At 47.4% G+C, this 15,741-nt stretch overlaps 1 protein-coding gene across 1 annotated transcript in view; it reads right to left on the bottom strand.

Moving 5' to 3' along the window:
* LOC119944753 (ectonucleoside triphosphate diphosphohydrolase 5-like) overlaps positions 1–15,741 on the bottom strand; it is a 42,222-nt gene that overhangs the window by 23,399 nt on the left and 3,082 nt on the right. The window contains 3 exon segments of the mRNA XM_038765886.1: positions 2,075–2,218; positions 10,333–10,412; positions 11,173–11,420. Coding sequence (XP_038621814.1) covers positions 2,075–2,218; positions 10,333–10,412; positions 11,173–11,389 — 441 coding nt within the window. The 5' untranslated portion in view covers positions 11,390–11,420.

Genomic DNA, 15,741 nt, shown 5'->3' with positions numbered 1-15,741 from the left:
CTATGTGCAAAGCACTGTTCTAAGCGCTGGGGAGGATACAAGGTGATCAGGTTGTCCCCCGGGGGGCTCACAGTCTTCATCCCCATTGTACAGATGAGGGAACTGAGGCCCAGAGAAGTGAAGTGACTTGCCCAAAGTCACCCAGGTGACAAATGGCGGAGCTGGGATTTGAACCCATGACCTCTGACTCCAAAGCCCGGGCTCTTTCCACTGAGCCACGCTGCTTCTCCATAATTTTGGTATTTCTTAAGCACTTACTATGTGCCAAGCACTGTTCTAAGCGCTGGGGAGGTTACAAGGGGATCAGGGTGTCCCACGGGGGGCTCACAATCTTAACCCCCATTTTCCAGATGAGGTCACTGAGGCCCAGAGAAGTGGAGTGACTTGCCCAAAGTCGCCCAGCTGACAAGTGGCTGCACGTATCCCCCCAGCGCTTAGAACAGTGCTTTGCACATAACAAATGCTATCAAAAAAAAAAAAAAAAAAAAAGAATTGGCAGCACCGGGATTCAAACCCATGACCTCTGACTCCAAAGCCCGGGATCTTTCCACTGAGCCACGCTGTTTCTCTAATAAATAATGTAATACTATTTATGATATTTATACTATCATATAATTATTATTTCTTGTAATAAATACGTACATACATATATACCTCCCACAGCGCTCAGAACAGTGCCCGGGCACATTTCTAGACTGTGAGCCCACTGTTGGGTAGGGCCCATCTCTATATGTTGCCAACTTGGACTTCCCAAGCGCTTAGTACAGTGCTTGGCATACAGTAAGCGCTCAATAAATACGACTGAATGAATGACTGAATGAATATGTTGCCAACTTGTCCTTCCCAAGCGCTTAATCCAGTGCTCTGCACACAGGAAGTGCTCAATAAATACGATTGAATGACTGAATTAATATATTGCCAACTTGTCCTTCCCAAGCGCTTATCCAGTGCTCTGCACACAGTAAGCGCTCAATAAATATGACTGAATGAATGAATGAATGATGTTGCCAACTTGTCCTTCCCAAGTGCTTAGAACAGTACTCTGCACACAGTAAGCGCTCAATAAATACGATTGAATGACTGAATGAATATGTTGCCGACTTGTCCTTCCCAAGCGCTTAGTCCAGTGCTCGGCACACAGTAAGCGCTCAATAAATATGATTGAATGACTGAATGAATATGTTGCCGACTTGTCCTTCCCAAGCGCTTAGTCCAGTGCTCGGCACACAGTAAGCGCTCAATAAATATGATTGAATGACTGAATGAATATGTTGCCGACTTGTACTTCCCAAGCGCTTAGTCCAGTGCTCTGCACACAGTAAGCGCTCAATAAATACGACTGAATGACTGAATGAATATGTTGCCAACTTGTCCTTCCCAAGTGCTTAGTACAGTACTCTGCACACAGTAAGCGCTCAATAAATACGATTGAATGAATGAATGAATGTTACCAACTTGCACTTCCCAAGCGTTTAGTCCAGTGCTCTGCACACAGTAAGCGCTCAATAAATACGATTGAATGACTGAATGAATATGTTGCCCACCTGTCCTTCCCAAGTGCTCAGTCCAGTGCTCGGCACATAGTAAGCACTCGATAAATACGAATGAATGAATGAATGGACTGTGAGCCTGCTGTTGGGTAGGGACCGTCTATGCTGCCAACTTGGACTTCCCAAGCGCTTAGTCCAGTGCTCTGCACACAATAAGCGCTCAATAAATACGATTCAATGAACGACTGGACTGTGAGCCCGCCGTCGGGTAGGGACCGTCTCTGTACGTTGCCAACTCGTCCTTCCCAAGCGCTCAGTCCAGTGCTCGGCACACGGTAAGCGCTCAATACGTCGGATTGAATGACTGAATGAATACGTTGCCAACTTGTCCTTCAATCAACCGATTTATTGAGCGCTTACCGTGTGCAGAGCACCGTACTAAGCGAGCGTAACCGCTCAATAAATACGACAATGGACGAACGAACAGGAGGCGCTTAACCCACGCTATTTTTTTCAGAGAGGAAAGCCTCTGCAGAGGGGAAGAGGAGAGCCGCGAGGGGCCAAGAGGACGGCCAATAAGTTACCTCCAAGAGCAGGGCCTGGGCCTTGTGGTCGGGGAGGAGTCGGAGTCCCGCCGTCGCTTTCAAAACCACCGGCGTCCGCTTCCAGGAGCTGGCCGGGACCGACTGTTTGGCCACCTCTAACAGTCCCCTCACCGTCTCGGCACCCTTCAAGACCCCCCCGAGAAAGAGAAGAGAAAATCAACCGACGCTCCCAGGACTCGTTCGGATTGAGCGCTCAGCACACAGGAAGCGCTCGGTTCGTTCGCTCGTTCACTTCAGTCGTATTTACTGAGCGCTTCCCGCGCGAGCGTGGGTCGAAATCCGCTCCCCCGGTCCCGAAAGGGGTCATCCCGGAGCCGCGCTGCTGGGGAAGGGGTTCGGTTCATTCGTTCAACTGTATTCACTCGTTCGATCCTATTTATTGAGTGCTTGCTGGGTGCAGAGCAGTGTACTAAGCGCTTGGGAAGTACAAGTTGGCAACATATAGAGACAGTCCCTACCCAACAGTGGGCTCACAGTCTAAAAATCTAGGACACAGACAGCGTGGCTCAGTGGAAAGAGCCCAGGCTTGGGAGTCAGAGGTCATTCATTCATTCAATCGTATTTATTGAGCGCTTACTGTGTGCAGAGCACTGTACTAAGCGCTTGGGAAGTCTAAGTCGGTGACATCTAGAGACGGTCCCTACCCGACAGCGGGCTCACAGTCTAGACGGGGGGAGACAGACAACAAAACAAAACATTAACCAAATAAAATAGAGTAATAAATATGTACAAACATGTACGCAGGTATGTACAGGTACATTCATTCAGTCGTATTTATTGAGCGCTTACTGTGTGCAGAGCACTGGACTAAGCGCTTGGGAAGCCCAAGTGGGCGACATCGAGAGACGGTCCCTACCCGACAGCGGGCTCACAGGCTAGAGGGGGGAGACAGACAACAAAACAAAACATTAACAAAATAGAGTAATAAATATGTACAAACATGTATGCAGGTATATACAGGTACATTCATTCATTCAGTCGTATTTATTGAGCGCTTACTGTGTGCAGAGCACTGTACTAAGCGCTTGGGAAGTCCAAGTGGGCGACATCGAGAGACGGTCCCTACCCGACAGCGGGCTCACAGGCTAGAGGGGGGAGACGGACAACAAAACAAAACATATTAACAAAATAAAATAGAGTAATAAATATGTACAAACACGTATGTAGGTATATACAGGTACATTCATTCATTCAGTCGTATTTATTGAGCGCTTACTGTGTGCAGAGCACTGTACTAAGCACTTGGGAAGAACAAGTCGGCAACATCTAGAGATGGTCCCTACCCGACAGCGGGCTCATATCCAGCATGGTTTAGTGGAAATAATAATAATAATAATAATAATGGCATTTATAAGCGCTTACTATGTGCCAAGCACTGTTCTAAGCGCTGGGGTAGATACAAGCTAATCAGGTTGTCCCACATGGGGCCTCACAGTGAAGCAGCGTGGCTCAGTGGAAAGAGCCCGGGCTTTGGAGTCAGAGGTCATGGGTTCGAATCTCGCTCCGCCACGTCTGCTGGGTGACCTTGGGCAAGTCACTTCACTTCTCTGAGCCTCAGTTACCTCATCTGCAAAAGGGGGATGAAGACTGTGAGCCCCCCGTGGGACAACTTGATCCCCTTGTATCCCCCCAGCGCTTAGAACAGTGCTTTGCACATAGTAGGCGCTTAACAAATGCTATTATTATTATTATTATTATTAGAACAGTGCTTTGCACATAGTAAGTGCTTAACAAATGCCACTATTATTATTAATCCCCATTTTACAGATAGTAATAACAATGATGGTATTTGTTAAGCGCTTACTATGTGTGAAGCACTGTTCTAAGAGCCCAGGCTCAGGAGTCGGAGGTTGTGGGTTCTAACCCCGGCTCTGCCACCTGTCAGCCATGTGACTCTGGGCAAGTCACTTCACTTCTCTGGGCCTCAGTTTCCCCCATCTGTAAAATGGGGATGAAGACTGGGAGCCCCACGTGGGACAACCTGATCATCTTGTATCCATCCCAGCGCTCAGAACGGTGCTCAGCACATAGTAAGCGCTTAACAAATAACGTCATCATTATTACTATTGTTATTATTATCGATGAGTGGGAAACTCAGCAAAACAAAGTGACTGCCACATTAGGGAACTGGACAATAAAATCGACAGCCTCTTTCATTGTAAAGTCTTTGTACATATTTATTCTATTTATTTTATTTTGTTAATATGTTTGGTTTTGTTGTCTGTCTCCCCCTTCTAGACCGTGAGCCCGCTGTTGGGTAGGGACCGTCTCTAGATGTTGCCAACTTGGACTTCCCGAGCGCTTAGTCCAGTGCTCTGCACACAGTAAGCGCTCAATAAATACGATTGAATGAATGATTGAATGAATGAATTCCCTTCCCCACGGCACCTGTATATATGTTTGTACGTATTTATTACTCTTCTTATTTTACTTGTACATATCTATTCTATTTATTTTATTTTGTTAATATGCTTTGTTTTTGTTCTCTGTCTCCCCCTTCTAGACCGTGAGCCCGCTGTAGGGTAGGGACCGTCTCTATACGTTGCCAACTTGGACTTCCCAAGCGCTTAGTACAGTGCTCTGCACACAATAAGCGCTCAATACGATTGAATGATTGAATGAATGAATTCCCTTCCCCACAGCACCTGTATATATGTATATATGTTTGCATGTATTTATTACTCTATTTATATTACTTGTACATATCTATTCTATTTATTTTTGTTGCCAACTTGTACTTCCCAAGAGCTTAGTCCAGTGCTCTACACACAGGAAGCGCTCAATAAATACGATTGAATGATTGAATGAATGAATTCCCTTCCCCACAGCACCTGTATATATGTATATATGTTTGTATGTATTTATTACTCTATTTTTTTATTTTACTTGTACATATTTACTATTCTGTTTATTTTGTTAATATGTTTTGTTTTTGTTGTCTGTCTCCCCCTTCTAGACTGTGAGCCCACTGTCGGGTAGGGACCGTCTCTATACGTTCCCAACCTGGACCTCCCAAGCGCTTAGTACAGTGCTCTGAGCACAGTAAGCGCTCAATAAATACGACTGAATGAATGAGTGAATGAATTAATTCCCTTCCCCACAGCACCTGTATATATGTATATATGTTTGTATGTATTTATTACTCTATTTTTTTATTTTACTTGTACATATTTACTATTCTGTTTATTTTGTTAATATGTTTTGTTTTTGTTGTCTGTCTCCCCCTTCTAGACTGTGAGCCCACTGTCGGGTAGGGACCGTCTCTATACGTTCCCAACCTGGACCTCCCAAGCGCTTAGTACAGTGCTCTGAGCACAGTAAGCGCTCAATAAATACGACTGAATGAATGAGTGAATGAATTAATTCCCTTCCCCACAGCACCTGTATATATGTATATATGTTCGTACATATTTATTACTCTATTTTACTTGTACATATTTACTATTCTATTTATTTTATTTTGTTAATATGTTTTGTTTTATTTATTTATTTTACTTGTACGTATCTATTCTATTGATTTTATTTTGTTAATATGTTTTGTTTTTGTTCTCTGTCTCCCCCTTTCTAGACTGTGAGCCCGCTGTTGGGTAGGGACCGTCTCCATATGTTGCCAACTTGGACTTCCCAAACGCTTAGTTCAGTGCTCTGCACACAGTAAGTGCTCAATAAATATGATTGAATGAATGATTGAATGAATGAATTCCCTTCCCAACAGCACCTGTATATATGTTTGTACGTATTTATTACTCTATTTTACTTGTACATATCTGTTCTGTTTCTTTTATTTTGTTAATATGTCTTGTTTTGTTGTCTATCTCCCCCTTCTAGACTGTGAGCCCACTGTTGGGTAGGGACCGTCTCTATATGTTGCCAACTTGGACTTCCCAAGCGCTTAGTACAGTGTTCTGCCCACAGTAAGCGCTCAATAAATACAATTGAATGAATGATTGAATGAATTCCCTTCCCAACAGCACCTGCATATACGTTTGTACGTGTTTATTACTCTATTTATTTTACTCGTACATATCTATTCTATTTATTTTATTTTGTTAATATGTTTTGTTTTTGTTCTCTGTCTCCCCCTTCTAGACTGTCAGCCAACTCGGACTTCCCAAGCGCTTCGTACAGTGCTCTGCACACAGTAAGCGCTCAATAAATACGATTGATGGATCAATTGATCGAACGCCTTCGACCGTACTTACCGAGCGCTTCCTGTGGGCAGGACGCTCGCTGTATTAGATAGATTAGATTAGACAGATATGGATAGATAGATAGATAGGAGAGATAGTGTACGTGAAGCAAATTCCTCCTTTTTCAAACGAAATATTCCCTCTTCGTGCTTTAGGAAAAGGTCTCGAAGGCCTGCAATGGACTAATGCACAGGAGATGTTTCCGCATGGAGCCGACGTCTCCTTTTCCAGTTCACGTATTTTCTCTTCTGGCCTGGAGGACCTTAGACAGCTCATTAAGAGAGCAAATTTCTCCATTTTTGAGCCCCATCTATTGCCTTTTCCGGCCCTCAGGAGGAGAGACGGAAGCAGGAGATTGTTTGCATGAAGAAAACCTGCCTTTTTCCCCACACATATTCTCTTTTCGGATTAGGAAGACCTCAGGTAGAGAAGCGAAAGCGGGAGATGGTTTGCACGAACCAAATTTCTCCTCTTTAACCTCAAAGGCTTTCTTTTCAGGTCTGGAAGACCTGAGGGAGAGAAAAGGAGGTAGGAGATGGTTTTGCATGAAGCTGATTTTCTCCATCTCCAAGATCCTCTTGAGAGGCCTAGAAGAACTTAGGTAGGAGAGTAGGAGACTGTTTGCACGAAGCAAATTTCTCCTTTTTCGCCTCAAATATTCTCTTTGCAGGCCTTGGGGATCTTAGGTGGACAAATTCACTCATTCAGTCGTATTTACGGAGCGCTTCTTGCGTGCAGAGCACTGTACTAAGCGCTTGGGAGGTACAAATCGGCAACATACGGAGACGGTCCCGAAAGCCGGAGATGGTTTTCAAGTAGCCAGTTCCTCCTTTTAAGCCTCAAATGTTTGCTAGGGAGGCCTTGAAGACCTCAGATAAAAGCTGGAGATTTTAAAGATGAGGCCAATTTCTCCATTTTCACTGCGAATGTTCCCCCTCTTAAGTGCCTTAAACGCCTTGGATTAAAAAAGGAGAAGCTAGAGATTGATTGCATGCATCAAATTTCTCCTTCTTCACCTCAAATAGTCTCTTCTGAGGCCTTGAAGACCTTAGCCGGAGAAGGAAAAGCTGGACACGGTTTGCCTGAAGCAAATTCCTCCTTTTATACCTCTATTCATGATTCTCTATTCATTCGCAATTAAAAGGCCTTGAAGGCCTGAGGTGGAGTAAGGCACAGGAAGCAGTACCTGCATGAAGCAAATTTCTCCGTTTGACCCCTGGAAATAGTCTCTTTTAAGGTCTTGAAAAACCTTAGGGAGAGAAACCAGGGCTGGAGATGGCATCCAGAAAACTCCCTTTTCAACACAAACATCTTCTTTTCAGATCTTGAAGACCTCAGGGAGAAATACAAAAGCAGAAGATTGTCTGCGTGAAGTAAATTTCTCCTTTTTTCACCTCAGATATTCTCCATTCACAGACCTTGAAGGCCTCAAGTGGAGTAAGCCACAGGAGATATTTCCGCGTGAAGCAGACTTCAAATCTTCTCTTTTCTGGCCCTGAAGACCTTAGGTAGAGAAATAAAAGGAGATTTTTTTTGCGTGAAGTAAATTTCTCCTTTCCACCACCAATATTCTCAATGAATTGTCTCCTAAAAGGCCCTGAAGGCCTCAAGTGGAGTAACGCACGGGAGATGTTTCTGCATGAAGCAGCCTTCTTTCTCCTTTTCCACTTCATACATTTTCCTCTTCAGGTCTTGACGACCTTAGGTAGAAAAATGATGAGGTGCGTTTTTCTAGGAGGCAAATTTTTCCTTCTTTAACCCTATAAACTACCCTTTCCGGCCCTTAGGTAGAGAAACAAAAGCAGGAGATGGTGTGAAGGAAGAAAATTTGTACCTTTCGGACACAGTCTCCTTTCGGGTCGAGAAGACCTTCGGTAGAGAAACCAAAGTGGGAAGTGACTCAACTGAAGCAAATTTCTCCTTTTACGCCCTCAATATTTTCTTTTGAGGCCTTGGAGACCTTAGCTAGAGAAATAAAATTAGGAGATTGTTTGCATGAAGCAAATCTCTCCTCTTCCGCCTCAAATATTCTCTTTCTAGATCTTTACAGAGGGGAATGAAAGCAGGAGCTGGTTTTCACGGCACAAATTTCTCCATTTAGGTCTTAGATATTATCTTTTGAGGCCCTGAAAACCTTAGGTAGAGAAATAAAAGGAGGAGGTTGTTTGCATGAGGCAAATCTCTCCTTTTCAACCTCAGATATTCTCTTTTCGGGTCTTTGGGTTGATAACTGAAAGCAGGAGCCGGTTTTCATGATGCAAATTTCTCCTTTTGAGGCCTTGAAGACCTTAGAGAAATAAAGCCTGGAGATTGTACGCACAAAGCTATGCTCTCCCCTTTCACCGCAAATGTTGTCTTTCGTGGCCTTGAACACCTTAGAAAAGGATATAAAAGCTGAAGGTTGTTTGCATGAAGCAAATTTCTCTTTTTGTCCCACCTCAAATATTCGCTCTGGAGGCCTAGAAGACCTTCGCAAGATAAATCAAGGCTGCCGGTGGGTCCCGTGAAGCAAATTTCTCCTGCGGCACCTCAAATACTTTCTGTTAAGGCCTTGAAGACCCTGAATAAAGAAATAAAAGCCGGAGGTGGTTCGCGTGAAGCAAACTTCTCCTTTCGCGCCTCTCAATTCAAGGGCCTTGAAGGCCTGAAGTGGGAAAACGCACAGGAAGTGTATCTGCACGAAGCCAATTTCTCCCTTTCTTCACCAAAAACATTCTCTTTTAAGGCCTTGAAGACCTTGTGTAGAGACCTAAGCGCTGGAGGTGGTTTGCGGGAAGCAAGTTCACCCTTTTTCATCTCATATATTCCCTTGGATGGCCTTGAAGGCCTTGGGTTGAACAAGAAGCGGGACAGTTTTTGCATGAAGTTTTTTAGACTGTGAGCCCACTATTGGGTAGGGACTGTCTCTATATGTTGCCAACTTGTACTTCCCAAGCGCTTAGTACAGTGCTCTGCACACTGTAAGCGCTCAATAAATACGACTGATGATGATGAAGCAAGATTCTCCTTTTTTAATGCCATAAACTATCTTCTCAGGCCTTGAAGAACCATGTTAGAGAAAGAAAGCAGGAGATTGGTTTGCCTTTTAAAGCAAATTTCTCCTTTTCTCGGAGGCCTCGAAGACCTCCGAGAAGCCTAAACTGTAGATTGCGTCCACGTGACTTTCTCCTTTTTACCTCGAGTACCCTCTTTCGAGGCCTCCGAGGCCTTAGGCAGAGAAAGAAAAGCTGGAGATGGGTTTCCAGGGAGCAGTTTTCTCCTTTCTGACCTTCAGGATTCTCTTTTCTGGCCTTGATGACCTTAGGAAGGGAAATCCCAGCTGGAGCTGTTTGCGTGAAGCCAATTTCCCCTTTTCCACCTCAAACGTTCCCTCATTCAGGCTCAGTTCAAAGGCCTCGGGGGCCTAAGGTGGAGTTACGAACCGAGACGGATCTGCAAGAAGCCAATTTCTCCTTTAGGACCCTCAGGTGTTCTCCTTTTGAAGCCCTGAGGACCTCAAATGAGCAGGAGAGGTTTGGCACGAAGCAAAACTCTCCTCTTCAGCCCACATACTTGCCTTCTCAGGCTTCGAAGACCTCAGCAAGAGAAAATGAAGCAGGAGGTTTTTTGTATAAAGCAAATTTCCTGTTTATTCCCGAGCCGTTCTAGACAGCGGCCCCTTCTAAGCCTCCGAGAGGACTTCCCTGACTCAGTTCCCCTTTCCTCTTCTCCCACTCCCTTCTGCGTCGCCCCGACTCGCTCCCTTTATTCATCCCCCCACCACAACCCCACACCACTTAATATCCCCAAATGTGATTTATTTCTATTAATGTCCGTCTCCCTCTCCCTCAGCACTCCGGGAGTGCTCAATAAATATGCAAGAATGAAGGGAAGAGATCCGCTGGGAGCTGGCTGGCTCCTTGAATCTGTCCCGGATCTTCTCCCGACTCCGCCTTGATCCGGAGACGCAATTCCCGACCCTCGCTGGGTAGGGGGTCCTCGGGGCTGTTTTTTGGGGGGAGGACGAGGAGGGAGGGAAGGGGGGGGGGCGTCGAGGGGAAACCTCACCTGCTTCGGCTCATCGGCGAAGGCGGAGAGCCCGGGCTTCACCGAGTCAAAGATTTCCCCTTCCAGCTCCGGAGGCTGCTCTGGAAGGAAACACGGATCGGGAGAAGAGGTGGCTGAGCCCCACAGGCCACAACTAGTATACTAGTATATATAGACTACTGTATATATGCACTAGTGTATATATAGTGTATGTATATATGTGTATATATATATACACACACATATATGCACATACACTATATATACGCTTGTGTATATATACTTAGTATTTAGTTCTTTTAGTATATATATATATATACACTTAGTATTTAGCTCTTTTAGTGTATATATATATACATAGTCATATAGTTATATTACAGTCATAATATAAAGTCACAATTTAGCTCTTATATAAATACGACTGAATAAATGAATGAGTGGAAATGACTGTACGCTCACTGTGGGCAGGGAATGCGTCTGCTTATTGTTCTACCGTCCTCTCCCAAGCGCTCAGTACAGTGCTCTGCACCCAGTCAGTGCTCAAACAGGAAGAAACGGATGAATGGAAACGACCGTGGGCTCGTTGTGGGCAGGGAAGGCGTCTGTTGACTGTTCTACCGTCCTCTCCCAAGCGCTTAGTCCAGTGCTCTGCACCCAGTAAGCGCCCCATAAAGCTTCCCAAGCGCTTAGTCCAGTGCTCTGCACACAGTAGGCGCTCAATAAATACGACAATGAATGAATGAAGATGACTGAATAAACGGATGAATGGCAACGACCGCGGGCTGGTCGCGGGACTTGCCGCTGTAGTGTCCCCCCCCAGGCGCTCAGTACAGCGCGCCGCGGCCCGGCGAGGGGACTCACCGGGGCGCCTGTGCGCGAAGGTGTAGACGTGGATGCGAGTCCCGGTGCTCCCCGCGTCCAACATGATCCCGTAGAGGGTGGTGCCGTCGTCGAGGGGGCACATGGATGACAGGAAGACGCCCTCGAACCAGGTGGGCGGCTCGCGGGGGAAAGCGGAGCAACTGAGGCAGCAGCAGGCCGCCAGCAGGGCCAAGGCGGCGGGCGGCGCCGGGGTCATCTCGGGCGGAGGCGGGCCGGTGGCACCTTTCCTGGACGGCGAGACGCGCCGGGGGGGCGGTTAGCGGGGCGGGGAGGAGACACGCCACCGGATAATAATAATAATAATGATGACATTTATTAAGCGCTTACTATGTGCCAAGCACTGTTCTAAGCGCTGGGGAGGCTACAAGGTTGTCCCACGGGGGGCTCACAGTCTTCATCCCCATTTGGCAGAGGAGGGAACTGAGGCCCGGAGAAGTGAAGTGACTTGCCCAAGGTCACCCGGCCGACAACCGGCGGAGCCGGGATCGGGTGCCTGGGTGGGACAGAGCGTCCTCACCGCCTCCGCTTCCCGTTTCAAATAAATAATAGCAATAATTCCGCTCAGATAACAATAATGGTAGTTGTTAAGCGCTTACTATGTGCACAGCACTGTTCTGAGCGCTGGGGAGGCTACAAGGCGCTCCCAGTCTTCGTCCCCATTTTCCAGAGGAGGGAACTGAGGCCCGGAGAAGTGAAGTGACTTGCCCAAGGTCACCCGGCTGACACCTGGCGGAGCCGGGATTGGGTGCCCGGGGGGGACAGAGCGTCCTCACCGCCTCCGCTTACGGGTCCCGTTTCAAATAAATAATAGCAATAATTCCGCTCAGATAACGATAATAATAATAATAATGGCATTTATTAAGCTCTTACTATGTGCAAAGCACTGTTCTAAGCGCTGGGGGGGATACAAGGTGATCAGGTTGGCCCGCGTGGGGCTCACAGTCATCACCCCCATTTTACAGATGAGGGAACTGAGGCTCAGAGAAGTGAAGTGACTTCCCCAGGGTCACACAGCAGACATATGGTGGAACCGGGATTCGAACCCATGACCTCTGACTCCCAAGCCCGGGCTCTTTCCACTGAGCCACGCTGCTTCCTCAGTAATAATAATGATAATGGTATTTGTTAAGCGCTTACTCAGGTTACTTGATGGGTAACTCGAGAGGAGTTTCTTTTCCGGCCCGCTTAGCAAGGAGCGTGATTTCTTGCCTGCGGGTAACCTGTGCTTCCCAAGCGCTTAGTCCAGTGCTCCGCACACGGTAAGCGCTCAGTAAATACGACCGAATGCTTCCCCCCGACAGGCTGGAAGGGGGAAACCGCCCCCGACAACTTCCCCGCTTCCCTCCCCTGGGCCTGGAAAACTCGGGACCCGAAGACGCGGGCGCGGCGCTGAGCGACTCGTCATCGTTCATTTATTGAGCGCTTCCTGCGGGCAGGGCACTGTACTGGGCGCTTGGGGAGGACAAATCGGCAACGGATGAGCTCCCAGTCGAGAAGGGGCGGCCCGTTTTACAGCAGAGGGAACCGAGGCCTCCAGAGACGAGGTCGTCCGGCGTGCGAGGATCTGAATACTGCACGGGCCTCTCCCGAGCGCTTAGGACAGTGCTCTGCACGTAGTAAGCGCTTAATAAATGCCATTATTATAATTATTATTATTATTAGGACAGGCGGGCGCTTGGTAACCACAGTCGAAAGCCGATGCTCTTTGCCCTGGGCCGCGCTGGGCCGCTCTGGATTTCGTCCTCGCACCTTTGACCCCCCGTCACTCTCGCTTGGGCAGGGCTCCGGGTTCGAGAGGTCGGGGTCCGCTGGGCAGGGCGGTGCCGAGCACCGCTCTAAGCGCCGGAGTTGATACGGGGTGATCGGGTCGCCCCACGTGAGGCTCTCAGTCCTCAAGCCCATTTTCCGGATGGGGCCCAGAGGAGTGAAGTGACTTGCCCAAGGCCACACAGCGGACAAGTGGCGGGGCCGGGATTAGAACCCACGACCTCTGACCTCCCTTTCCCCTGGGCCACGGTGCTTAGCACAGTGCCGGGCACACGCTAAGCGCTTAACAAGCACCATAATAATTATTATTACGGCATTATATATATACCATATATATGGCATCCATACGGTAGGATACCCATTTTCCAGATGAGAGAACGGAGGCCCAGAGAAGGGAATCAATCGTATTTATTGAGCGCTTACTGTGTGCAGAGCACTGTACTGAGCGCTTGGGAAGCGACTTGCCCGGGGTCCCACGGCACATGGGGGGCGGGATTAGAACCCAGCTCCTCCTGCTTCCCACTAGCTCAACCCACTAGGCCACACTGATTGCGTTGGAGGAGCTCAGTATGGGGGAAACGCGTCTACCAACTCTGTTGTAGTCCTCTCCCGAGCGCTTAGTACAGCGCTCTGCGCACACGAAGCGCTTAATAAATATCGTTATAATTTATCGCGATTCACCAGGCACCCGGAGAGTGACGCAGCACTGTTTTCTTTTTTTCCCATGGACGCCTGATGTGGACGGCATTTTCCCCGATCAAAGCACCTGATCGATCAATCAATCAATCGTACTTATTGAGCGTTACTATTAATAAATGCGACCGGTGATGATGAGACCCCCGAAAAAGCACGTTTACACCCCCCTCCCGCCAAACAGGCTTCTTCTAGATAACCCTGAAAGGCAGTGGCGTCTAGTGGATAGAGCCCGGGAGTCAAGGAGACCCGGGTTCTCATCCCGGCTCCGCCGCTTGCCCGCTGTGTGACCTTGGACAAGTCACTTCCCTTCCCTGTGCCTCCGGGATAACAATAACGACGGCGTTTATTAAGCGCTCACCATGAGCAAAGCACTGTTCTAAGCGCTGCAGAGGCCGTCCCCCCGGGGGGGATCACGGTTTTAATCCCCATTTTCCAGATGAGGGAACTGAGGCACAGGGAAGTGACTTGTCCAAGGTCACACGGCCGACAACTGGCGGAGCCGGGATTTGAGTGATCTCATCTGGAAAACGGGGATGGAGATCGCGAGCCCACTCGCGGGACGGGGCCTGCGTCCAACCCGACTACCTCGCATCTTTCCCGGCGCTTAGTACAGTGCCCGGCACACCATCGTTATTCCATAAACTCCTCCCATTCCCACCGGACCGGCTTTCTTCTGGCTTGCTCTGACCATTTCGGGAAAATCCTCACTCCACTTTTCTTTCTTTCTCCCTCCCAAAGGGGGTGGGTTTTTTAAAAAGTGAAAATGCAATCCAGCTCAGGTTGCCAACTTGCCCTTCCCGGGCGCTTAGTACAGTGCTCTGCGCACAGTGAGCGCTCAATAAATACGATTGATTGATTGATCAGGTGCTTTGATCGGGGAAAATGCCATCCACATCAGGCGTCGAGGGGAAAGAAAGAAAACAGTGCTGTGTCACTCTCCGGGTGTCTGGTGAATAACGGTAATAATAATGATGTACTTATACAACTTGTACTTCCTGAGCGCTTAGTACAGTGCTCTGCACATAGTGAGCGCTCAATAAATACGATTGATTGATTGATCAGGTGCTTTGATCGGGGAAAACGCACTCCACATCAGGCGTCGAGGGGAAAGAAAGAAAACAGTGCTGTGTCACTCTCCGGGTGTCTGGTGAATAACGATAATAATAATGATGTACTTATACAACTTGTACTTCCTGAGCGCTTAGTACAGTGCTCTGCACACCATAAGCGCTCAATAAATACGATTGATTGATTGATCAGGTGCTTTGATCGGGGAAAATGCAATCCACATCAGGCGTCAAGGGGAAAACAAGAAAACAGTGCTGTGTCACTCTCCGGGTGTCTGGTGAATAACGATAATAATAATGATGTACTTATACAACCTGTACTTCCCGAGCGCTTAGTACAGTGCTCTGCATACAGTAAGCGCTCAATAAATACGATTGATTGACTGATTGATTGATTGATCAGGTGTTTTGTACGGGGAAAATGCAATCCACATCAGGCGTCACTCTCCGGGTGTCTGGTGAATAACGATAATAATAATGATGTACTTATACAACTTGTACTTCCCAAGCGCTTAGTACAGTGGTCTGCGCACAGTAAGTGCTCAATAAATACAATTGATTGATTGATCAGGTGCTTTGATCGGGGAAAATGCAATCCACATCAGGCGTCGACGGGAAAGAAAGAAAACAGTGCTGTGTCACTCTCCGGGTGTCTGGTGAATAACGATAATAATAAGGATGTACTTATACAACTAGCACTTCCTGAGCGCTTAGTACAGTGCTCTGCACACAGTAAGCGCTCAATAAATACGACTGATTGATGGCATTTGTTAAGCGCTTACTCTGTGCACACACGCTTTGAACAAGTGGAGAATATGGGTTGAATTATCCCCCTGCCGCCCTTCAATCCTTCCTTTATTTATTTAAGATGGCCGGGGTCAAACAACCTGATCACCTTGTATCCCCCCCAGCGCTTAGGACAGTGCTTTGCGCATAGTAAGCGCTTAGTACAGTGCTCTGCACACAGTAAGCGCTCAATAAATCCGATTGATTGATTAACAAATACCATCATTATTAT

The sequence above is a fragment of the Tachyglossus aculeatus genome, chromosome 23, assembly GCF_015852505.1.
Source record: "Tachyglossus aculeatus isolate mTacAcu1 chromosome 23, mTacAcu1.pri, whole genome shotgun sequence".
Classification (NCBI taxonomy): domain Eukaryota; kingdom Metazoa; phylum Chordata; class Mammalia; order Monotremata; family Tachyglossidae; genus Tachyglossus; species Tachyglossus aculeatus.
The sequence above is the reverse complement of the archived record's forward strand: the minus strand, read 5'-3'. Positions and strand labels throughout refer to the sequence as shown.